The following is a 26,611-nucleotide window of genomic DNA, read 5'->3' on the forward strand; positions in this document are numbered from 1 at the left end:
TTTACACAACTGACTTTATAAATACACTTTGGAATATATATAGCCTATTCTAAAAGTGAGGACTACTTGTACAGAACCAAATTGAACTGCTTGAACTGTGGTGTGTACTTCCAAAAAGAATGTAAAGACACATAATAACTAGGACACCCTGGGTGGCTCAGTTGGTTAAGTGTCCAACTCTTGGTTTCAGCTCAGGTGATGATCTTATGGTTTGTGGGTTCGAGCCCCATGTCAGGCTCTGCGCTGACAGCACAGAGCCTGCATGGGATTCTCTCTCTCTCTCTTTCTCTGCCCCTCCCCCAGGTGCACACACGTGCACACACTGTCTCTCAAAATAAATAAACTTAAAAAGAAATAAAGACATGGCATTTTTATAAACTGTGAGATATCACCCCATTGGGAAGTCCCTTTTCTTTTTCTTTTTTATCATTTTCTTTTACTGTTTGGGAGAGAGCCATAGTTACCTATTGATTTGTCTCTAGGATTCAATCCTGGGAGAACACCAAAGTGACTCATCAAGAATATGTGAAAGATAAGATTTCATGGATGCTGTGTGTAGGAATTAGTTGCCACAAGGGGTAAAATGCAATATAAAGGCACCAAGGAAAGTGTCTTTTAGTTGGTAGTAAGGTAATAAGGAGTGGGCACCTGGCTGGCTTAGTCAGTAGAGCATGCAACTGTTGATCTCAGGGTTGCAAGTTCAAGTCCCATATTGGGTAAAGAGATTACTTAAGAATAAAAATCTTTACAAAAATATAAAAGGCAGGGTGACTTGGTGGCTCAGTTCAGTGTATGACTTTTGGTTTTGGCTCAGGTCATGATCCCAGTTGTGGGATCAAGCCTTGTTTCAGGCTCCATGCTGAGTGTGGAGCCTGCTTAAGATTCTCTCTCTCTCTCCCTGACTCGTGCTTTCTCTCTCTAAAATAAAAACAAAACAAAAACAAAAACAGTGCTGAAGCAATTGGACATTCAATTGGACATTGAATTTTAAAAAAAAATTCAACATAACTCAAACATTATCTAAAAATTAACTCGGGGCGCCTGGGTGGCGCAGTCGGTTAAGCGTCTGACTTCAGCCAGGTCACGATCTCGCGGTCCGTGAGTTCCAGCCCCGCGTCGGGCTCTGGGCTGATGGCTCAGAGCCTGGAGCCTGTTTCCGATTCTGTGTCTCCCTCTCTCTCTGCCGCTCCCCCGTTCATGCTCTGTCTCTCTCTGTCCCAAAAATAAATAAACGTTGAAAAAATAAATAAATAAATAAATAAATAAATAAAAATTAACTCAAAATGGATTATGGACATAAATGTAAAAAAAAAAAAGGTGATAAAGGAGAAAGTTTTCATATGGCCCATGAGTTTGAGAGGGAAGCAGAAACCTACAAGCTGATGGGGACCTTTTGCAAATACAACTTTTATATTATTTATTTATTTTTAATTTTAATGTTTATTTGTTTTTGAGAGACAGGGAGAGCACAAGTGAGAGAGGGACAGAGAGAGGGAGACACAGAATCTGAAGCAGGCTTCAGGCTCTGAGCTGTCAGCACAGAGCCTGATGCAGGGCTCAAACTCACAAACCACGAGATCATGACCTGAGCTGAAGTCAGAAGCTTAGCCAACCGAGCCACCCAGGTGTCCCTATATATTATTTTCTATATATCAAAGAAACCTACCTGCCCTGTGCAGCTTAGTTTCCAGTGGGGCTGTAGGGGACCAATTGTAAGTGCACTATGGGTGCCATACTAGAAGCATGGAGGGCATTGACAGATCAGTGCTTTCGTCAACATCAGCTATTCTTTTTATTTATTTTTTAAAATTTATTCTTAACGTTTATTTATTATTGAGAGACAGAGAGAGACAGAGTATGAGCATGGGAGGGACAGAGAGAGGGGGAGACACAGAATCCGAAGCAGGCTCCACGCTCTGAGCTGTCAGCACAGAGCCCGAGGTGGGGCTCAAACTCACAAACTGCGAGATCATGATGTAAGCCAAAGTCGGATGCTCAACTGACTGAGTCAACCAGGCACCCCTCAGCTATTCTTTTTAAATTAATTAATTGATTGATTGTTTTTCATAATTAATTAATTTAAATTTATATCCAAGTTAGCATATAGTGCAATACTGATTTCAGAAGTAGATTCCAGTGATTCATCCAAACATGATGATGTTTGGAATATTTTCATATTTCAAAATTGTCTTGGCAACAGTTTTATACAATAGAGATCCCCATACACGTGCCAGCCTGGGGCAAAAACCAAATAAGAGTCGGGTGATTGGGTTTGGGCTCATATCCTGAGATGATTCTGATCTCCCAAAGACAGAGGATATTCCAGCTGAGGTACCCAAATGTGTTCCAAATGTCACAGAAGATCTAGCAGAACTGAAGACTAAAGATGGGCTTCATTATTGTGAGCAGGACCATCCTAAGGAGGGTTTGAGGCTGAGCCTAGACATGAGATCTCTCTTGCCCCAGCCCAACATTTTTATATATGTGAATATGGTTTATTTTTATTCTTATGTTTTAAAGTTCAAAGTTTTACTCTGAATTTGGACAAATGAGTGAATATGGTTTAAAAGATCAAGTACAGCTTAAAGTAAACACCAGGAACTAATAGATATAAGTATTAGAAGAATTGTACCCTTGTTCGTTCGTTCATTCATTCATTCATTCATTCAATATTTAGCATCCAATAGAGCCTGGGCTTCAGTGGGGAATATGAGATGAATACACCTCTCAGCTCTCAAGAACATGCATTCTATTTGGATAAACAATGTGTGAACATAGTTTTGTGCAGAATGTCCTGAGAGCCTATAGAGGCTGTTGGAACAAGCAGGCTTACATTTTTTGAGCAGAGAGAGGGATGGCAAAGCTCAAATTTGATTGTGAGAAGAAGGAGGAGGTACTGAAAGCAGAGAGCAGAGTCAGTGCAAAGCCATGAAGCTATGAAAGAAACTGACAGGCTCAGAGTATTGACATAAGTCACGTGTGGTTGGAAAACAGAATACAGGCATGAGAGCTAAGGCTGCAGAGAGCAGGGACAGATCATAAGGACTGTTACACATGCCAAGGAGCTTGACACTTAATGAATAGATAATGAGAAACAAACCACAAGAAAGCTTTAATTCCCAAAGTGCCACAATCATATTTGCATTTTTAATAGACCACTGAGAAAGCAGTGAGAACAATTATAAAAGGCAAGAGCAAAGGAAAGGGACTACTTGGAAGCCCATAGCGATAACTTGACACAACATGAAAGCATTTTCATTATCAAAAATTTAAATAATACAGAAGCTACTGCAGGAACTAACACATTATCCTACTAATGGATACTTCAGTGGTTTCTATTTTTTTATTATTATTAACTATGAATATGCTTGTACAGGGGTTCAGTAAATTGCTTATGAAAAAGATTACTTCTAAAAATGGTCTTTTAAAAACCTAGATGCCAGGGGTGCCTGGCTGGCTCAGTCAGAAGAGCATGCGACTGTGGATATTGGGGTCATGAGTTCAAGCCCCTCATTGGGTATAGAGATTTTTTTAAATAAATAAAATTAAAACAACAACAACAACAAAACTAGATATGCCCATCTTGTTGGCACAGCTAAATAGATTTTTGGAGCATTAAGGGATGGATAAGATAGTAAGATAACTCTAATATTACTTTACATCCAATTAATATCAGCCAAAGCATGACTGAGCCCAGGACTACAGAGAAAAATACTAGTCCATCAGAATCCAATCTGAGATAAAGTAGGACTCTTCACAGCTCTTGTTCTGGACTGAATGTTTTTGTCCCTCTAAAATTCATATGTTGAAAGCCTGACTCCCAATGTGACGGTATCAGGAGGTAGGGTCTTTGGGAGGTGATTAGGTCATGAGGGTACAGCTCTCATGAATGGGATTCATGTTCTTATAAAAGAGACTCCAGAGATCTCTCTTGGCCCTTCTGCCAAGTGAGGACACGGTGAGAAGATGGTTGCGTTTATGAACCAGGAAGCAGGTTCTCACTGGACACTGAATCTGCTAGTGCCTTGATCTTGGACTTCTAGGGTCCAGAACTGTGAGAAATATATGTTGTTTAAGCCACCCATTCTGCCATTTCCTCATTGCATCTGGGAGAGCAAGATGGATCACCAGCAGCTCTACTGGAGCCATCCGAGGAAATTTGGCCAGGATTCTCGTTCTTGCCTCGTCCACTCAAACCACGTCCACTCAAAGCACGGTCTGATCTGGAAATACAGCCTCAACAGGTGCTGCCAGTGTTTCCATCAGTACTAAAAGGATATAGGCTTCATTAAGTTGGATTAAATGACCTTCCTTGAATGGATCATCCAAGATACATACTTTAATTGCAATACCCAAGATAACCTGCCTTAATGCCAACTCATTGTACATAAAATAAAAATACTTCAATTATGACTATTTTGAAGTGAAAATAAAAAGCCACCCAGTCTATTATTTTATTACAGCAGCCCAAATGGGTTAAGGTAGTTCTCATGGATACACTTGGGAAGGCGAGGCACATGTGATGGAAATGTGATATATTTTTCCTATGAAGGCTTTCACCTAAAGAGGAATCTGGTGACCAAGAGGAGAAATCGGGCTAAGTGGAAACACCTCTCAGAGCAATGCAGCACATGAAGCTGATGGTCCAGGCAGCATCCAGGAGGCCATGTCCCACCAAATGACCACCACTGTGGTCGTTGGTTGGCTATAAGTGTTGGTCCTGGAAGGTCATTGACTTAAAACAAGGCCCTCCACTTTCCTCTCTCTGTGGCAGCTCTCTTACTGTGGTCATTTAATCATCAAAAAAACTGAAACCCTTACAAGGTCTGAGGTCAGATTTGTTTGGGGTCACGTCTCCCTTAGGTTTTGTACCAACTCCATCTCTCATAGATTGGTGTTAATTCTCTGCCTAAAGCCCTAGAGGGATGAAGGATCCCCAGTATCTCCCTTATAGATTCATCTTAGGGTCCCCCATACTTTCATAGTCAGGGATATACCCCAATATCTCCCATCTAAAGCTGAGCTTGATTTTCTTGGTTCAACTCTTTTTTTAAAAATTTTTTAAAATGTTTATTTATTTGAGAGAGAGAAGAGAGAGCACATGCACAAATGAGGAAGGGGCAGAGAGAGAGAGAGAGAATGAGAATCCTAAGCGGTCTCTGCAATGTCAGCGTAGAGTCTGACATGGGCCTCAAACCCACAAACCACGAAGTCATGTCCTGAGCTGAAATCAAGAGTCAGATGCCCAATCAACTGAGCCACCTAGGTGCCCCTCTTGGTTCCACTCTTAAAGACAAGGATAAGGACAGGAGTCAGCCATGATATTAGAGTTATGACATCATGGACTATGGGACTCAAGACCAGTATAGAAACTTTTGAATGTTGGACTAGACTAGAACTGTCTGTAGAGCTTCATATGTAGCAGGTTAGTATGTGCAGATTTAGTAATGGCTAGTTCTCCTGAGTAGTCACATAATTAAAAACGTCTCTTACCTGAGAAAAAAGATTCCTAAGAAGTATCATAAAACCATAGTGGGAGATCCATGTTTGTTTCAAACAACTACCAGCCATTACTTAAAGAAGATATCATTTCCTCCAATTTGCAGAAGAGAAAAGATCATGGGAAAGAATAGCATGCTCAAAGCAGATTCAGCCAAAGAGATTTTAATCTACCTGCAACAGGTCACTCTAATGCCCTCCCTTCTCATATCTCTTCTCTCGACTGATGGAGAAGAGCCTAGTCCTCTTCACTGTGTTCCAGTTGTCTGTTTCTCTTACCTCCCAATTGGAGATTTGGGACAGCAGAGACCACACTGTTTCAGCTCAGCAGCTGGTTTGTTGGATGAGTCTTTAAAATTTTAGGCTGGTAAGGGGCACCTGGGTGGCTCAGTCGGTTAAGCATCTGACTTTGCCTCAGAACATGATCTTGTGGTTTGTGGATTCAAGCCCCACGTTGGCCTCTGGGCTGACAGCTCAGAGCCTGGAGCCTGCTTTGGATTCTGTCTCTCTCTGTCTCTCTCTGTCTCTGTCTCTCTCCCCCTCTCAAAAATAAATAAACATAAAAAACTTTTTAAAAAATTAAGACTCATAGGGAAAAGCTGTAGACACAGGATTTCAGCCACATCTTTTATAACATCCTTTTGAAAGAAGTGTAGAAATACAAATAGGGTGAAAATGAAGATAATCCACCATACCCGAATTCTGACTGATGGGATCCATGTGAATCCAGAAGAAAAACTCTACTTAGGCTCCATCCTGGTTCAAAATTTTGCCCATGACTCGACTAAGTACAACAGTGACAACCTGATGAATCTGAAGCCAACATGAAACCAGAGAAGACAGTGAATAGAGGAGATACCGGAATCAGAATCCAAAGAGTGCTCAACAGGCTGGAACAACAGAGAGAATCTGGCAAGATGAAAGTGAACAGGAAAAAAAAGTCAAGTACACAGGCATTAGAGGAGAAGATGGGCTTTTTGTAGCACCCACGTAAAGGACTTAAGACGAGGTTAATGTATAAGAACAGAGAGATGTGCTACGATGATTAAAGGCTATAATTATAGAAGCATAATGTCAACAGTAAGGGAGGTGATTGACCTGATCTACTTTATACTGTCATGGCCACATCTACAACTTTACTTCTCAGGTTTTTGGCACACCCTGTAGGAAATATTTGTAAGAAAGCAAACATTAGGGTATGTACAGGACAGTAAAAGCACTTGAAATCACATCTTAAAAGGATTGGTCAAAGGAATTCAGAATTTTACCTAGAATCAAAAATTTTTATCTTAAAGAAAAAATACTGATGGTGACATGATTTCTGTCTTGAAATATCTGAAGCTCTGACATACAAATGTGAAATGAAGTTGGGCCGTTTGACAGGAACATTTTGGAAGGAAGGCATCCCTTAGAGAATGATAGAATAGATGATGCCCAAGGCCCTTCCAGTTCAGAGAGGCTGCAGCCTTGTCCCTCTGGCATGTCACAGGACTCCTATGTGTCTTATATCCTCATGTATAAAATGATCTCCAAGCAGAGCTTTGATGTCCAAACTCTTTTCTTGCTCTGATTAGACTGTGTTTTTGTATCTCTTTTTCTTTGAAATTTCCCACAAGGCTGGGTACAGATGGGAGTTAATACATTCTTGTTCATGGCTACCTAGTTCCATTAAATGACAGCATGTGCTGCTCCAGGAAAGGCTATGTGAGGAGAGAGAACCTGCTGTTATGGTCAAATTGTATCCCTCCAAAATTCATAGGTTGAAGTCCTAACCCCCCCCCCCACCCAGTACCTCAGAATGGGACTGTATTTGGAGATAGGGTCTTAAAAGATGTAAGTTAGAATAGGTCGTATGAGTGGACCTAATCCAATATGAATGGTGTCCTTATAAGAAGGGGAAATTAGGACACAGGCCTGTGAAGACACGGAGAGAGGATGGCCATCCTTAGTCCAAGGGGAAATGCCTCAGAAGAAATCAATCCTGCCAACACTTTGATCCCCAACTTCCAGCCTCCAGAATTGTGAGAAAATCAATTTCTGTTGTTCAAGCCACCTAGTCCATGGTACTTTGTTACAGCAGCCCTTGTTACCCTGTATGCCTGCTATTTTCACATCTCCTTTGTTCTCACATACTGCAGGGAGAATAGGAATGGAAGGTTTTGTTTATGAAAACTCTTTCCAAAAGTGCCAAGCTGTAAGGACACTGCTAGGATTTATACTTAGATCTCATCCATCCTTTGCAGAAACGTGAAGCTTTTTCTTTGGTTCCAGAGTTTTGCAACTAGAACAGACTCTATACCACAGATCCCAAACTGGTGATCCAAATGGGTTGAATCTGGTCACAGACATGCTCTGTGTTAGTCCCCACATATTAAACATCTTTTTTGAAATAGTGTCAAATGCTTAAAATTTGAGGGACTTTCACATTAAAGCCCATATTTCTGGGTTCTCTTGGAAAATCAGAAGAGTCAGCTTCACTGGGCCTCCCTGGCAACAGTCTGTGGGAGTGAAGTAGTCCTCTCTTTAGATGGGGCGTGTATTCTCCACTTCCTATAGTCCCCACCCAGACTACTGAATTCATTTACCTGACCCCGTTCAGCATTTCTGTCTGTGAGTCTTGTCAACTAAAAAGGGCAAAAATCTGTTACTCTTCACCTTGCAGAGAGTAACCACAGAATTTCCCCTCGATAGCAATAGATATGTTAAGTGTGATACTTCCTTTGCCTTTTGTTCAACTAGCAAAGCTTGTATCACATTCGTCTCTTTGGATCCTGATTAAAAGTGGAGCATGAAATTGAGAGCATGCTGCTGTAGGAAAGGGTTGTAGAAGCATGGAAGGCTCAGGCTTAGGAAAGACTGAAAACAAGAAATGAGAGGACTAGCTGTCCTTGGCCTCTGGCAGCCTGACCAGATGCTCCAAGTAATTAGCACCCCGGACTGCCAACAGTATTGCATTCACAAAGGATAACTTAAATTGCCAAGAACAGCAAGGCAATTGTTCTTGCTTCAAGGTCTCTGGGATGGAAAGCATGTAGAATCACACCTGCATGGTGGAGGACACGGTCTCTCTTGTGCTTCTTTGAGATGAATTGATGCCATTGAGCAAAAGTCTGCATGAAATGTCTTATTCACCTGTTCTCTTCCTAGGACATAAGAGAAATTGGTTTAAGATCTGATTACGTTGTAAAAAACATTTTGAATGGTTCTGAAGAGCTAAAACCGGTTTTGTTACAAGTGAAAGAGCTACGAACAACTATAATAGCCATAAAAAGAAGAGCTTATGACAAAACCAACATTTCCTCAAGAAATGGAAGGAAGGAGCAGAATGTCCCTTTATGCCATGTCCACTGTATTGAGCAACTTTTCACAAGGCTGCATCTGTAAGGATGGTAGCCATGATAGGAGGAAGAAAGGAAGAGCTCAGAGAGAGTTCACCATTCCTCTTTCTGATAAAAGAAAGGGGGGGGGGGGGAGTGTCAGGAAATGGAGAAATACAAATAGGTCCCACAAAGATACATCACTTACTTCTCTTACAGTGATAAAGGGAAGATTTTCTTTTTAAAAAAAAATTTTTTTTTTCAACGTTTATTTATTTTTGGGACAGAGAGAGACAGAGCATGAACGGGGGAGGGGCAGAGAGAGAGGGAGACACAGAATCGGAAACAGGCTCCAGGCTCTGAGCCATCAGCCCAGAGCCGACGCGGGGCTCAAACTCACGGACCGCGGGATCGTGACCTGGCTGAAGTCGGACGCTTAACCGACTGCGCCACCCAGGCGCCCCAAGGGGAAGATTTTCTTGCCGGAAGTTTCTGTCTTTATCTTATGGCTTGCAAGACCAGGCAGTTGAGCCGGATGTCAACTTTCCACTTGAAATCCAGCAATGTGAGAGGGAAAAAAGGCTTCCTAAGAACCTAATTCAGAGCAAAGCTGTACTTAGGTCTGGTAGAAGTAATGTCATTTTACATTAAACAACCTAAATCTCATCATGTAATTAATTCCTTTGCTTAAAATCACTCAGTGGCTCCCCATGTGCTTAGGAAAAAGTCCAAATTTCTATGTCTGGCCCCTGATCCTTGACTACTTCCCTAGACTCATCTTCTATTATACACCTTTCGAGCTCTGACCACCCTGGATTTCTTTAAGTTCCTCTTACATCTTTTCTGTCTCTTTTTTGGGCATGTTCTTCCCTCTACCAAGAACACTACCTCACCGCCTTCAGCTCCGCGTAAATATCACTTTTTCTCAAGCGGGCCTTCTCTTACTGCTACATTAGGTGAACGGCTGCCCACCCACTTATTTCTTCATGGGTTCTATATTACATGCAACTTGACACTTCTCACACTTATTTTAAATTTCCTGTTACTATCCAGCTTCTTGGTTCTATGTGTGGCTTTGAGAGGAGAGGGACTGTATCTTGGCTATGGTTGTATATTTTGCAATTAACAGCACCTGGCGTAGAATCATGTGTAATAAGTATTTGTTCAATGACTACAGTAAAGGTTTTCACGGAAGTAAGAACACTCATAGGCTTTGAACATCTGAGACCATCTCAATCTCCTTTCCTCGGGGCAGACCTCATTTCAGCTCAGGAAGATGGGGATCTTTCTTCATCTTAAACCCCTCTAGGGGGGCGCCTGGGTGGCGCAGTCGGTTGAGCGTCCGACTTCAGCGAGGTCACGATCTCGCGGTCCGGGAGTTCCAGCCCCGCGTCAGGCTCTGGGCTGATGGCTCAGAGCCTGGAGCCTGTTTCCGATTCTGTGTCTCCCTCTCTCTCTGCCCCTCCCCCGTTCATGCTCTGTCTCTCTCTGTCCCAAAAATAAATAAACGTTGAAAAAAAAAAAAAAAACCCTCTAGGAAAGGAGAAACCGTAACTTTCTTGATAGTTAATCTTTGGGTTTTATATAGATAACCTTTGGATAAATCTGACTTAATTCCATTCTATTGCATAATTATACTTCTTTCTTATTTACTACGCATGTTACCAAACCTCTAGTTCTTTGCCAATAAATTTATCATAGAAAGTTACTTTTTACATTGTTAATCACTTGACCTGGCCTCTTTGTTCTCTGCCCTAGCCATCTTCCAACTTCCACCTGGATTACAAGCATCTTGTTTTCACATAGACACTCTACTAGTTTGGTATTTAGAAAAATAAATTACCCTCCATGGAGCACTGGTAGCCAATGTGAGGGAAGAGGAGAGGGTTTGATCATCTGATCCTGTGTTAGTGACAGTATCACAAATGCCATTATCACAGTTAGCACTTGAGCTGCAGAGGCTGAGGACAAAAGAGTGGCAAGAGAGAGCAACCAGCCCAGAAAATAACATCCAGTTGGGGACCCATTGAATGCGGAGTCCTGGCCTAAATGCTGTGGGGAGATGCCAAGCCAAGGAAGGCAAAGGTATTTTGCCCTCTGAAAGGACGCTGTCATTCCTTCATGCCACAGGCATTTATGGAGGTCTGCTTGGTGCCAGGCTAGGTGTTAGGTGACTGCCTGTCATCTAGTTATCAGTCCTCAAGGTGCTCATAGTCCAGGGTGGGGTGGGAGGAGATCATGACCCCAGACAAAGTCTGACTCTTAACTGACTGAGCCACCCAGGCACCCCTTAAATTTTTTTTAATGTTTATTTATTTTTGAAAGAGAGAGACAGAGACAGAGAGAGAGAGAAAAACCAAGCTCTAGCAGGGTAGGAGCAAAGAGAAGGAGATACAGAATCCAAAGCAGGCTCCTGGCTCTGAGCTGTCAGCACAGAGAATGATGTGGGGCTTGAACCCCCAAGCCATGAGATCACGACCTGAGCTGAAGTCAGACGCTTAACTGACTGAGCCACCCAGATGCCCCAGGAGTTCTTATGTAAGAGAAATAATTCCTGTTCCTGTGTTATCAACAATTCACATGAAAGATGTTATGTAGGGGCGCCTGGGTGGCTCAGTTGTTTGGGCGTCTGACTCTTGATTTTGGCTCTAGTCATGGTCTTGTGGTTCATGAGATCGAGCCCCACATCAAGGAGCCTCAGTGGGATTCTTTCTCTCTCTTTCTCTCTGCCTCTCTCTCTCTCTCTCTCTCTCTCTCTCAATGAATAAATAAACATTTAAAAAAGAAAAATGTTTCATAAATGCAAACATAGCCCCACACTTAGAGGCACTAAGCATAGAACCCATAGGGGCAGATATTCGGCATCCTGGACAAAAAGAAAACTATAAAGAGGGTCTGAGGCAAAACCAATAGGCAACCCACCATGAAAGTAGACTGCTCCCAATTCCCTATTGCTGTGGGTCTGTCCTCAATGGCTGGTACCCCTGGCTCCCCTGGCTTCTGGTTACAAATTTTCTCCTACTTCACCATCCTAAGTCTCCTCTCACAGGTGGAAAAGAGATTGAACTAAGTCCTTTTGGACTTGGGTAGGGCGGTGTGGTGTCCTAGGATCCCCTTCCCCCAGGCAGCAAGGCATTTCCCCCTGGGGCTAGTGCTGGGTTATCTAATGAGCAAACTGGATGGCTGTTTAGCACAACAGTAAAACACTGCCGCTACCAAATATTTTGAGTTTGATATAGGACATTTCAAAACCGTCTTTCATGGGGAAAATTCAAACTTTCTGGGGATCCTTTTCATTTGTTTCACAGGGTGGTATTTTTAAATTTGGAATTATATATGAGAAACATCAACATATTTTTAATGCTTAGGACCTTAAAGGTACAACTCCTTCCCAGAGGGAGTTTATGGGCACATCTGAGATCTCTGTCCTAAATCACCACCCAGGGGAATTATTCTCATGGGAAGAGTCCCATGCCATGCAGAAGCAGGGACACTGGGGAGAGATAGGACACTAAAACATGCACAATAAGGTGAATTTAATATGGATGGATTTCTTCATAAGATTCTACTTGCTTTCTAGTAATATCCTGATCTATAAACTTTGTGGACACTATTCCTGGGAGATGTTTTATGTAAAAGGTGTTCTGTGGTCAAATAATGTTGGGAAATATTGCACCTTCAATCTCCATCATGAAGATTCATGATGTACATTAGCATATTAAATCTTCCAAGAAGTTGTTCAATAAAGGAACTAGTGTAACTTAAAAAAAAATCAGTGTTTTTCAAACATATCTAATCATAGCAAGAAACATTTTAAATCAAGTAACATTGATTAATATCCTGCAATATTGTGTGGAGCACAAATTGAAAAGTGCTACCCTTATATTTGCTTTTTTATGGTGGTCGTGGGATGGTGTTTTCCTTTTTTACTTATTTTTTTAAGTTTATTTATTTATTTTGAGAGAGACAGAGACTGTGTGAGTGGGGGAGGGACAGAGAGAAAGGGAGAGAGAGAGAATCCCAAGCAGGCTCTGTGCTGTTGGGTGGGGCTTGAACTTCTGAAACTGTGAGATAATGACCTGGGTTGAAACCAAGAGTTGGTGCTTAACTTATTGAGCCACCCAGGCACCCGGGTGGGATGGTGTTTTCAAGAGACATTGGTGTATGTCCTGTCAAGTAAATCACTGTTTTCTGGGGCGCTTGTGTGACACAGTTAAGCATCCGACTCTTGATCTCAGCTCAGGTCATGATCTCACAGTTTGTGGGTTTGAGTCCCACATCTGGCTCTGTGCTGATGGTGTGGAGCCTGCCTGGGATTCTGTCTCTCCTTCTGTCTGCCCTTCCCCTGCTTGTGTGTGCTTTTTTGCTCTCTCTCTCTCAAAATAAATTTTTAAAAAAGTACTGTTTTCCTGTCAACTGATTCATTTGATGGGAAAAATAAATTTGCAGGCTGACCCACATGAGTGCTCCCCAGATTTCATACCCACGTGATTGCATGCTAGAGCATCCGTTGGCTTTTCTTTCCTTTCCTGTGGCATATTCACCACTTGGTGAAGGGAAGGGAAGGTGAAGGGAAGGGAAGGGAAGGACTCCAGTGGTCAGTGCATTGTTATGGGCTCCTGTCAGCAAAAGACCACCTGCACCAGCTAAAGGAGTCTAAGAATGGGCAAGGTGAGCATGTCACATTGAAGGAACATGTGTTCTCATTTTATAATACAGTTTTAAGAGCTCATTGTATTGTCTACTGGGTATTTAAGTGAAATACTTAGAGGTTCAATAGAGATTTAGGGGAGAGATGCAGAGAATGGAAGAAAAAAATGTCATTTTATAAAAAATGTGAGCACGGCAGCTACCCCATTCTCTTCTCTCCCTCCTTCCCTCTTCCTCTCAAACAAAAGCACTGAGTATGTCTATTTCTTTTACTCCCACTACAAGCTTTGAACTGGGCAGGGGAATGTGTCAGGTGAAATGCTTGCTCTCTGGGAGCCCTTAGCAGAATCACCACCACTGGAGTGGGAAATTGCTAAAGGATTTCTGCCTGAGCTGTAATAGGCATGGGGTGGGGTTCCTGCTTAACAGAAATTTTCACCCCAGTAGCAGTAACACCTATTGTGCATGTGAATATTTTGTCCTCCCAGAATTTTGCTTCCTTTTCCTTCCTTCCTTTCCCCCACCTTTTTGTTTTGGGTTATTTTTTTTTTTTAAATTTTTTTTTTAACGTTTATTTATTTTTGAGACAGAGAGAGACAGAGCACGAACGGGGGAGGGGCAGAGAGAGAGGGAGACACAGAATCGGAAGCAGGCTCCAGGCTCTGAGCCATCAGCCCAGAGCCCTATGCGGGGCTGGAACCCACAGTCTGTGGGATCGTGACCTGAGCTGAAGTCGGACGCTTAACCGACTGAGCCACCCAGGCGCCCCGATGTTTTGTTTTTTATTGTGGGTCCACAGCCTTATTTTTACAGTGCCTCTCCTGGGGTCGGCACTGCTGCCCACTCCCCTGCTCCCTGCTCCCCGGTCCCCAGTTTGTTTGTGTCCTGTCTTCCTGTTCATTCTGCTCTCATGGCAGCAGGCTCACAGAGAAAGCAGTTCTTGCTTCAGGGAAATAAGGCACCACTCCTCCTGCAGGTCAGGGGGAGAATGAGAAAATGATCATAGCTAGTTCACTGCTGACTAGATGCCGGCACTGTGCTAAACACTTTCTAAATATTTTCTTATTTCATTCTTTTTCTATTTTACAGATGAGAAAACCAAGGCTCACCAAGGTGAGTAACTTGCCCATAGTCAAGCACACTAAGGGGCAGAGCCAAGGTTTGAAGGCTGATGCCAAAGTTCATGTTCTTAGCCACTGTAGTAAATTCACTCATTCAACACATGTATTGGGGAGTGTTCAAGTAGTGGGGGATACAACAGTGGGAACAAAGAATTAGGTCTTTCCTTATGCCACTTCCTCTCCAGTGAGGAGACAGAAAACATACAGCAAAGCTTGTAATGTCGGGTGCTATGAGGAAAACTAAAGCAGGGTAACAGGATCAAGAATAGTGGGGAGAGGCGACTCCTCTGTACAGAGTGAATGGTCAGGGAAGGCTCTGTGAGAAGCCACTGGAACAGGGATCGCCCTATGCTCCTGCATTTTCTCACTGACACCCACATGCTGGTGATTCTAGCTAATGTTCTTAGGACTCTATATTTACATACCCTGACAGATCTCTCGTGAACAGAGAGATTTGGAAAACACCATTTCATTTGGGACACAAAGCTGACATTCTTTCACAGAAATATGTTGGAATATGTCTTCAGAAATATGCTGGTTAGTGTTTGTTCAGAGTTGTCCAGGAGAAAGGTGCTCTCACCAAACACAAACATTCATTTTACTTGGCAGGTAAACTTTATTTTTCTAATAATAATGGATGACAGTTGCCAAGCACTTACCATGTCATGTGCCAGACATGTGCACATATTTTACATGTGTCACGTCATTTAATGCTGACAATCACTCCAAAGGGAGATTGTCTTAGCTTTGGCCACCATAACAAAATACCACAGACCAGGCTGACTTAAACAACAGAAATGAATTTTCTCACAGTTCTGGAGGGTAGAAGTCTAAGATCAAGGTGCTGACATGATTGATTTCTCTTGAGAATTGTCTTCCCGGCTTGTGGATGGCCTTCTTCTCCCTGTGTCCTTACACAGCAGAAAGAAAGATAGCGTAAGGGAGAGGAAGAATGTGAGCTTTATGATTTCTCTTTTTATAAGGGCACTAATGTTATTATAGAGCCTATCTAAATCTAATTATCTCCCAAAGGCCCCATCTCCAAATACCATCACATTGGGGATTAGGAATTAAATACACAAACTTTTGGGGAACACATTTTAATCTATAGCAGAGATGTCATTCTTTTTTGAAAAAAATTTTAACTTTATTTATTTTGAGAGAAAAAGAAAGTGAGAAGGGGAGGGGCAGAGAGAGAGAGAGAGAGAGAGAGGGAGTGAGAGAATTCCAAGCAGGCTCTGTGCTGCAAGCACGGAGTCTGACACGGGGCTGGAACCCACGAACCGTGAGATCATGACCTGAGCTGAAACAAGAGTCAGATGCTTAACTGACTGAGCCACGAGGTGCACTCTAGCAGAGTCATTATTACTATCATTTTGCAAGTAAGAAAACAGGTACAAAGAGCTCAAGTAATTTGCCCAAGGTCACATGCAGTGGAATTAGTATCCAATGATTGTCATTCTGGCACATATCCAAAAATATTTTTGTGAGGAAGAAGAAAATGGCACAATATTACCAGCCCTGAACCAAAATCATGAATTCTGAAAGTGCTTGACAAAAAAATACCAAAGGCCTACAATTTCTAATCCAAGGAACAAACCCTAAAGGGAAACTTCTTTAAAAAGTCCTATATGCTGGCCTATCATGGGTATAAAGCTTCTAAAACTGAATGTTAATCAAATGTCCTTTTTTCTTTTTTTTTAATTATGCAGTGGTTATCCTTGTACTTACTCCCTTAACTTTTTTTTTTTTTTTTTTTTTTTTTTTTAAGTTGGGAGAGAGGGAGAGGGAGAATCCCAAGATTCTGAGAGCCTGACACGGGGCTTAATCCCACGACCCTGGGATCAGGACCTGAGTGGAAATGAAGAGTCTGACACTCAACTGATTGAGCCACCCAGGTGTCCCAAAATGTTCTTGACCACTATGCTTTTCAGCTTCTTTCCATGTGGAAGGATGCTCTGATCCATCATCCAAGTAGAATGCTGACGAATGCACAATAATGTCTTCACAGAGATGAACATATCCTTCTTTGAAGTCTTTCAAAAAAGTGCATTTCTTTATCTTCTTTGTTCAAGTCATATGCTCTTCTTTCTCTTTAGACATTGGATGAAACAGACTCAGTTTACAATAAAAGAAGTTTTTGCTTTAAGAAAACAAAATATCTGTCAATCAACTCTCCTAGCTCTGGCTCATGAGTCTATGAACATCTTGTAACCTTCTGGTAAAAAGTGCATCCTGCTGAGTGTCTTGCACAAAAAGTGTACTCAGACTTGAACACTCTGGACTGAATTTTTTTTTTATTATTAACACTTGTCTTTCCATTTGCTACACATCATCTGTTGTGCACCTGGTCAGCATAAGCTAGTCCCCAAGTCTTATCACCATTGGGAGGAATGCCAAAATAGTCCCTGGGTCTCTAAAGCTAAAGCTTTTTCCAGACTCCATGTTGTCTCCTGTCCTTGGAGTGGCATGTTCCTCCTTTGCACCTCTCATTGATCCAATGAAGGCATACACTCAATACTTCTTTTCTTTGATTGGAGTGGATTAGCATGGCTTACTTTTACAGTTGGCTGACCTCATTGATTATATAGAGATCTTTATCTTGATCAGTATGGGACTATAAAAGAATAACTCTCAATCCTATAGCTATTACAACACCATTTTTTCTTGGACAGAGGAGTTTGGAATTTTTTTCAGAAATAATGAAAGGTCTTTGGAAGGTTCTGAGTTTCATCAGAAGGTTGTCATCTGTGATGTGTAGAACAGACTGGCATTGGAGAGGTCTGTAAGAATATTTCCTGCACCGTTGGAAATTCAATCCACTTTCAGTGCTGTAGCCACCTCCACACCCATACGGTTTGGATCCAATTACTGCCCTATCCTCATTGCCATCACCCTAGTCTGATCCATTATCACTTCTCACTTCATTTCTTATAAAGCTTCCTAACAAGTCTCCCTGCTTCCTCTTTTTCTCCCACTAAAATCAATTCTCTACATGGTAACTAGAGAATTTAAAAAAAAAAAATAATTTTATTTTGTTATCATTCATGCATCCTAAATTCACCCATTTAAAGTATACAACTAAACAGATATTAATATATTCACAAGATTGCACAACCATTTGCAAGTATCTAATTTTAAAACATTTTAATTACCCTTCAAAAAACCCCATATCTATTAGCAGTAATTTCCCATTCCTCTTTCCTCCCAGCCTCTGGCAACCACTAATCTACTTCCTGCTTCTATAGATTTGCCGATTCTGGACATTCATATAAATGGAATCATAAAATATGTGGTTTTTTGTGTCTTGCTTCTTAGACTTAGTGTAATGCTTCTACCAGAAGTGTGTGAGTAGTACAGTTTCTTCTCCATGTCCCTCATCAAGATCAACAATTGGTTATTGTCTTTTTTATTAAAGCCATCCTAGTGGTTGGGAATCACCATCTCATTGTGGTTTTGATCTGTGTTTCCTTGGTAAATAATGTTGAGACTCTCTTAATGTACTTATTGACTTTTGGTATATCTTCTTTGAAGAAATTTTTATCTAGCTCCTTTGCCCATTTTAAATAGGGTTATTTATTTTTTTAATTAATGAGCTGTAAGAGTGCTTTACATAAAGTAAAGTTCCTTATCAGACATGGTTTGTAAATATTTTTCTCTCATTTTCTGGGTTATTTTTTCACTTTTTCTTTTAACACTTATTTTTATTTATTTATTTTTTTTTTTGAGAGAGAGCAAGTGGAGGAGGGGCAGAGAGAGAGGGAGGCAAAATCTCAAGCAGGCTCTACACTGTCAGTGCAGAGCACTATGTGGGACTTGAACTCACAAACTGTGAGATTATGATCTGAGCTGAAATCGAGAGTTGGACATTTAACCAACTGAGCTACCCAGACACCTCTCTGTTTCCTACTTTTTTGATGGTATTGTTTGTAGCACCAAAGTTTTTAATTTTCATGACTCTGAATCTAGCTACTTTTTTCTTTTGTTGCTTAGGCTTTGATGTCATTTCTAAGAAGGTTTGCCTAACTCCAGGTCATGAAGATTTACCCCTATATATATATTTTTAGGAGTTTTATGGTTTCGGCTCTCATATTTGTCTTTGATCCATTTTGAATTAATTTTTGTGTATGATGTGAGGTAGGGATCCAATTTCATTCCTTATATAGATATCCACTTGACCCAACAGTATTTGTTGAAGAGACCAGAGAGATCTTTTAAAAACATAGATCAGATTACAAACCTTCTCTGTTTAAACTTTCAATAACTTTCCATTGCACTTAACAATAAAATCCGAATTTCTCTGCCTACCTCTTCACTCTCATTTTATGCTACTCTCTCTCTTGCTCACCATGCTGCCTGGTCTTTCATTCCCCAGAATAAATAAAGCTTTCTTTTCCCTTAGCTTCCTCATGTTTCTTCATTTCTCACCTTAAATATCTTCTCGTAGATGACTTTTCTCAACCTTTCTTCTAAAACAGATTCTCTGTCCCATCCCACTTTTTTTTTTTATATCATCTCCTTTAATTTTCTTCATAGCTTTAATTATCTATGTATCTGCATTTGTTTTACTGCGTTTTTTTTTAATGTTTTTATTTATTTTTGAGACAGAGACAGACAGAGCACGAGCAGGGGAGGGGCGGAGAGGGAGGGAGACACAGAATCTGAAGCAGGCTGCAGGCTCTGAGCTGTCAGCACAGAGGCTGACAACGACGACGACGTGTGTCTCAAACTCACCCACTGTGAGATCATGACCTGAGCTGAAGTCAGAGGCTTAACGGACTGAGCCACCCAGGCGCCCCCTGTGTTACTTTTTACTTTGGTAATACTTCTTTGCATTTGCCTTCGTGTTTTGCATATGACATACATTCAATTCACAAATCATGTTGTTAGAAACTAGAATTTACAATTAGATGGGACGTTAAAAATTACCTTCAACTACTGCTTCTTTACAGGTGAAAAAAACAAAGTCTAAAGAGTGTGAGTTGTCTGGGGTCAGAGAAACAGTAGCTAGCTTTGATTCTGAGAGCTATAATTTCCACAACAGTTTCACTTTCATTTGCAACAATGATTTGCCCTATTCCAATGTCATGCAATTTTTGCAAAAATCACTAAAATGAAGACGAGTTTTCTTCTTGTTGTTGTTGTTTTAATGTTTATTTATTTTGAGAGAGAGAGAGAGAGAGAGAGAGAGAGAGAAAGAGAGAGTTCCAAGCAGGCTCCATGCTATCAGCATGGTCTAAGGTGGGGCTTGAACTCACCAACCTGGAGGTCATGACCTGAACTGCAAGCAAGAGTCCGACCATTAACCAACTGAGCCACCCAGGCACTCCAAATAGGAGGGTGTTTAGCAATTTGTTACAGAAATGACATTATTTTTCTAAGCCTTCATTCTAAGATGCCTAGAATGGGCCCTCCAATGGATGGACAGGACCTGGTTAGGAAGGCCAGAAGTCACACTTCACAACGGCACTAAGTCGGACTTCTTTGTTTCTCCCTCCTTGGCTGTCCCACCTCCCTCCCTTTCCCTTCTTCCGGGTCAACCCTCCCAACACCGCTACCCCCGAGGCTCCGCCCCCTTCAGGGCCGCGTGCCCTGCGCCAAGATGGCGCCAGGCGCTTCTGCTTCGGAAGTGAGCTCACACTACTCCGGAAGGGAAGGCGGGGAAAGAGCAGGCGGGTGGGTGACCCGCTGTGGGGCTGTGGGTGGGGCGGCGACCGCAGCTGTGGTATTCACGCTTAGGGCTGGGGAGAGGGCGAGGGACTCGCCGGTCTTGGGAGCCCAGTCGAGGGCCCAGGGCCGGGGGCGTTGGAGGAAGTCGCCCCGAGCGGCTCACCACTGGCCGGAGGAGAGGCGGCCCTGGGAGCCGGCGTCCCGCCCCCGGCGGCCTCCTTCCCCAGCCCTCCTCCCGGGTTGCGCGCGGGCGGTCCCTGTTCTGTCACGGGGGCTGCGGCGGGAACCGTCGAGCGGGCTGGACGGAACCCTCCGCCAGAGGACCCGCTGGAGGAGCAGAGGGAGCGCGGCGGGCCAGTCCGTCAGCTCAGAGGTCAGGCCTCGGGTCGCGGTCCGTGGTCCTCCGTCCTTCGGCGAGCCCTCTTGGCTAAGAGTCCCCGACCTCCCCGCACTGCTTCTGCTTCTCCTTTGAGTAAACCACCAAACCCTCTGGCAAGGTGATTTTTTTCCTCCTTGCATTTGCCGGGAAAGAGATATATATTTAAAGGGTTTCTGTCCTCATTGCTACCCTTGCCCTCTTAAAAGTTTTCCTTTGGTAGGAATGCTTGTATTCCTTCCCTGGACCATTTGATGGTTCCCATCCAGCCGCGGCCTGATTTAGCAACTGGAATCACCTTCAGATCAAGTCTTAAAAATTCGCACCTACAAAACTACTCTACAGAGTTGTTCCCTCCCGCCCAAGAAGGGCAAATGGACTTTGGAGTTAAGATGCAGGGGGGTGAACCAGTGTCAACAATGAAAGTCTCAGAGAGTGAAGGAAAGCTGGAGGGCCTGGCCACAGCGGTGACCCCAAACAAGAACAGCAGCAACAGCAGCTGTGGGGGTGGAATCAGCAGCAGCAGCAGCAGCAGTAGTCGCGGTGGCAGTGCAAAAGGCTGGCAGTACAGGTAGGTCCTTTCCTCAAGGTGATTTCCTCAGGTGGGGGTGACTATGCTGGAGTCTGCATTTCGGCGGTTGCTGAAAGGTAAAGTTACCTAGTGACTTCCAGAAGCAACTAATACATCTCATTTGGACCTGGGATCTCATCTTTCATAAGCAAGATTTCATTCATTCATTCGTCCATTCAACAGGTATTTATGGAAGGCCTTTAGGAGAATACATAAGTGTATCCCTGAACTTCCTCTACATCCCTAGAGTTCATTCCTCTTCTAATTTAATTCTGTGCTCACTTCTGCTTTTGTGTGTGTTGTAATTTGTTTACAGGCCTGTGTTTACAGTTCCTGCTTGACTGTGAAGGCAGGAACTGCTTAACTCAGCTCTCTCCAGAGGCTAGGAAATGCTAGGTGCTCAAACATATTTGTCAAGTGATTGAATGGAATCATTGAATAAGAAAAGATTCTTGCGGCCCCTGGGTGGTTCAGTCTGTTAAGCCTCTGATCCTGGCATGGGGCTCTGTGCTGATAGCTCAGAGCCTGGAGCCTGCTTTCTCTCTCTCTCCCTCTCCCTCTCCCTCTCCCCATTTGCACTCTGTCTTTCTCTCAAAAATAAGCATTAAAAAAAAAAAAAAAGATTTTTGCCCTCATGGTGTTTGTGACTTAGAAGGGGAGATACACGTAAATAATTTGAACACAGGGGCACAGATATAGATACTGGTGCCTCTAATACTCTAAACCAGGGAGACTGGAGACATTTCAGTTTGAGTTGGTCAGGCCATTTAACTCTGTCATGATGAGAAATTCTACATTTGTTAATTTTCATTAATATGGAGGATAAATTTAAGGAGCAGGAAGAGAGTGCTGGAGAAGCAATGGTAGTTTTGTTTTTGCTTTTGATGAGTAAAGTATAGGAGGATATAACCAGAATCTTTTTAATTGAGATATATTTTACATGTAACATTAGATTCAAGTGTACAACATGATTCCCTATTTGTATGTGTTGATCACCACAGTAAATCTAGTGAACATCCATCACCATACATAGTTACAATATTTTTTTTATTGTGATGAGAACTTTTAAGATTTCTCTCTTAGCAACTCTCAAATACACAAAATATTATCATTGATTATAGTCACCATGCCGTACATTACATCCCCAGGACTTATGTTGTAACTGGAAGCTTGTACCTTTTGGCCACCTTCACCCAATTCACAGTCCATGCCTCCACCCCATTCCCCCACCTCTGGCAAACCACTGGTCTGTCCCTATCTAGGAGTTCATTTTTATTTTATTTTGTTTTGTTTGCTTTTTTTAGATTTCATGTATAAGTGAGATCACACAGTATTTGTTTGTCTGACTTCACTTAATGCCCTCAGGGTCCATCCATGTTTTTGCCAATGGTAAGATTTCCTTTTTTTTTGGTGGCTAAATAATATTCCATTTTATATACTACATTTTCTTTATTTGTTCATCCGTTGATAGACACTTAGGGTGCTTCCACGTCTTGGCGATTGTAAATAATGCTGCATTGAACATAGGGGTGCAGATAATCTTTTCAAGTTAATGTTTACTTCTTTTAATGTTTATTTTTGAGACACACACACACACACACACACACACACACACACACACACACGGAGCATGAGCGGGGGAAGGGCAGAGAGAGAGGGAGACACACAGACTCTGAAGCAGGCTCCAGGCTGAGCCTATCAGCACAGGGTCCAATGCAGGACTCGAACTCACAAACCGTGAGGTCATGACCTGAGCCCAAGTCGGATGCTTAACTGACTGAGCCCCCCAAGTGCACCCCCCCTTTTTTTTTTCCAGATAAATACCCAGAAGTAGAATTGCTAGATCACCAGAATCTTAAGAAAGAATGAATTCAGGCTATACCATTGTATTGTAGCTAAAGAAATGAATTGTTAAATTTTGGTTAACTGACTCCCTGTGTACTTAACTCTAGTCATTTTTAGCCCTGTGCTATTTGTAGTTGTGAAATTTGTGTGAAACTTGAAAGGGATTAAAGCCAAGATTTTGTGGGACACCTGAATGGCTCATTTGGTTCAGTATCCAACTCTGGATTTTAGCTTGGGTCACAATCTCACGTTTTTTGAGTTTAAGCCCTGAGTCAGGCTCTGTGCTGCTTGGGATTCTCTTTCTCTCTCTCTCTCTCTCTCTCTGCCCCTTCCCACACTCACTGTCTCTCTCTCTCTTTCAAAATAAATTAAAAAAAATAAAGCTAAGATTTTTGTGAACGATATATACTTAACTATACACAGTATACACATAATATCCATATGTGTGAAATATGCATGACTATTAGCATACAGAAATGAAGTGTAGAAAATTATAACTTTATTGGTAAGTGATTTTAGGACAGGAAAGTATATTTAGTTACTGTGAGATATTTAGGGTCACTTTTGGAATCAACATGATCCTTTTTTTTGGTGGCTGAAGACTAACCATGTAAGATTATCAATTACTTGGCAAGGATATTTTGATATGACTTAAGGAAGCAAAATAAAGTAACATTCCAAGTCAGAAGTCTGTCTTCTGATAGATATCCTCAACTTTTTGAAACCCACTCTCAGTTGAATTAAAACGTGAAACAGAATTTTTAGCCCTGGAGAGAGTTGTCATAAAGCCACGCACTTTACTCCTGTACTTCAATTCAGAACTGTATTATCCTTTGTTTGGTGTATTATTTAATGGTTACATGATTTTCAAACTAGAATCTATTGGAAGCACATATGAAAAAGGTTATCACGGTAAATGTACCAGAGAAAATGGCAACTGATAAGTGTAGGACAGCCCAAGAAGATTTGAAAAATTAACATGCAGACTCAGCTATATTGCTTCCTAGTACAATAATCAGTCATAATGGCCTTAAGTCATCTAGGAAAGCACAGTGTGTAAGAAGACAGAACCACGTGATACAGTGTTGAACAATTTCAAAGAAAATAGCTGAAAGAAAAGATGCTTAAATATTTGGAAAGTGCAGTTATGTGAAACTCTTCCCCAAGGGTGCAGATATATAATGTGTTACTGCATTTACATACTGACATATTTTTATTTTTATTTTTTTTAATTTTTTTTTTCAACGTTTTTTATTTATTTTTGGGACAGAGAGAGACAGAGCATGAACGGGGGAGGGGCAGAGAGAGAGGGAGACACAGAATCGGAAACAGGCTCCAGGCTCTGAGCCATCAGCCCAGAGCCCGACGCGGGGCTCGAACTCACGGACCGCGAGATCGTGACCTGGCTGAAGTCGGACGCTTAACCGACTGTGCCACCCAGGCGCCCCTGACATGTTTTTATTTTAATGAAGTTTGTCCAAGACTAATCCTTCAACCTAGCTCTCAATTTAATTTGTCCCTTTGTCCTCTAGGACATTGATGAAGCAGTTTTCTCCATTGCCCTGGGTTGCTCTCTCTTCCTGGCTTCTTCCTCTGAGACTCAAAGTTTCTAGACTTAAAAAAACAAGTATAGTAAAACTCAGCCTAACTCTTTCCTCTTAAAACTCATTTACACACAACTGCTTCCATTTCTTTAATCCTTGTTTATTGCTCAACCCATGATATTTGGCTCTATCCACACCAAGGATAGGAGTGAAAAAATGATGAGTTTTTTTTAGATTCTTATTCCCATTGATTTCTCTATAACTGTATTAGTTACAATTCTTTTCTTGCCTTTTCTTTTCTTTCTTTTTTTTTTTTTTTTAAAGATTTTACTTTTAAGTAATCCCTACACCCACCATGGGGCTTGAACTTACAACCCCGAGATCAAGAGTTGCATGCTCTACTGACTGGGCCAGCCAAGCGCCTCTCTTTTCTTGAGTTTTTGATATTACTTTCTCTTGGTTTCTCCTTTACCCTCTGAATGTTTTTTTTCTCCGTTTCTTTGGTTGGCTCTTTTCCTTAAAAGGCTGGTATGATATTCCATCATTTTCTTTCCTTAAGCTGCATGTTTTCTGTTTGTTATCTCATTCTCTTCCATGGCTTCAGCTATTTCTATAATTTCAGAGGCAGTACATTCAACTGCCTACCTGTAATTTGCTACTGTTCCATTTTAAAAGTGGAGATTTTTGGTTATGTCTTACTGAGTAGTTGAAATTCAGTAAAGACCCTGTGATTCAGACCTGGACTTTAGCTTTACAAACTTAGAAAATTAATAAGCATCATGTTTTTGAGGTTTATAAATGCTGTCACATATCATTCCTTCATTGTTTTTTATGACTGAATAATATTCCATTATACAAATATACCATATTTTGTTATTCATCATTTGACAGACATTTGGTTTGTTTCTGTTTTGTGGCTATTATGAATAATGCTACTTTGAACGTTTGTGTGCAAGTTTTGTGTGGATATGTGTTTTCATTTCTCTTGGGTGTATATCTAGGAGTGGAATTGCTGGGTCGTATGGTAACTTTACGCTTAACTTTTTGAGGAACTGTCAGACTATTTTTTTTTAATTTAATTTAATTTTTAGAGAAAGAGCACAAGTGGGGCAGAGGGGCAGAGGGAAAGAGAATCTCAACCAGGCTTCACACTCAGTGCAGAGCCCATTGCAGGGCTTGGTTCCACAACTGTGAGATTGTGACCTGAACCAAAATCAAAAATCAGATACTCAACTCACTGAGCCACCCAGGTGCCCCCAGACTATTTTCTAAAGTAGCTATACCATTTTACATTCTTGCCAGCAGTTTATTGAGTTTTAACTTCTTCATATTCTTACCAGCACTTTATTGTCTTTTTGATTAAAAAAAAAATTGTTTTTTACATTTGGTTTTTTTTTTTTACTTTTTTTTTTTTTTTTGAGAGACAGAGACAGAGCACAAGTCGGGGAGGGGCAGAGAGAGAATGAGACACAGAATCCGAAGCAGGCTCCAGGCTCTGAGCTGTCAGCATAGAGCCCAACGCAGGGCTCAAACCCACAAACTGCGAGATCATGACCTGAGCCGAAGTTGTACGCTCAACTGCTCAACCATCTAAGCCACCCAAGCGCCCCTGTCTTTTTTATTTTAAATGTTTATTTTGAGAGAGAGAAAGAGAGAGCACCTGTGCGCGCAAGCTGGGGGGTGGGCAAAGAGAGAGGGAGAGAGTGGGATCCCAGTCAGTGTGGAGCCTGACAGGGGGCTCAGTCTCAGAACTGTGAGACCATGACCTGAGCCAAAATCAGGAGTCGGACATTTAATTGCCTGAGCCACCTAAGTGCCCCCAATTTTTTTTTAATGTTTATAAATTTCTTTTTATGTTTATTATTTATTTTGAATTTATTTTGAAATATGTGAGATAGTGTGTTATCTACTGTTGTGTTACAAATTACCCCAAAATTTAGTGTGTTGAAACAGTAACATTTTTTATCCCAGAGTGTTCTGAAGCTTAGGTGGGTCCACTGGTTCTGGGTATTTCACAA

At 41.7% G+C, this 26,611-nt stretch overlaps 2 protein-coding genes and 1 pseudogene across 6 annotated transcripts in view; all 3 read left to right on the forward strand.

The window, feature by feature from the left end:
• The window catches only part of LMLN (leishmanolysin like peptidase), a 149,292-nt gene extending 129,569 nt beyond the window's left edge, over positions 1-19,723 (forward strand). For all 4 annotated transcript variants that reach the window (XR_015240236.1, XR_015240237.1, XR_015240239.1 and 1 more), the window contains 3 exons: positions 10,757-10,901; positions 14,556-14,579; positions 16,359-19,723. The gene's annotated coding sequence lies outside the window, so the exon portion shown is untranslated. The remainder of the gene's footprint in view (positions 1-10,756; positions 10,902-14,555; positions 14,580-16,358) is intronic.
• Positions 2,227-4,410, forward strand: LOC112850246 (small ribosomal subunit protein uS14 pseudogene; annotated as a pseudogene).
• A 1,164-nt stretch (positions 19,724-20,887) lies between the features above and the next one.
• Positions 20,888-26,611, forward strand: part of OSBPL11 (oxysterol binding protein like 11) — an 86,323-nt gene continuing 80,599 nt past the window's right edge. For both annotated transcript variants that reach the window (XM_025913550.2, XM_086675160.1), the window contains exon 1: positions 20,888-21,204. In XM_025913550.2, coding sequence (XP_025769335.2) covers positions 20,888-21,204 — 317 coding nt within the window. The remainder of the gene's footprint in view (positions 21,205-26,611) is intronic.

Source organism: Puma concolor, chromosome C2, assembly GCF_028749965.1.
Source record: "Puma concolor isolate L17-30 chromosome C2, mPumCon1.1.hap2, whole genome shotgun sequence".
NCBI lineage: Eukaryota > Metazoa > Chordata > Mammalia > Carnivora > Felidae > Puma > Puma concolor.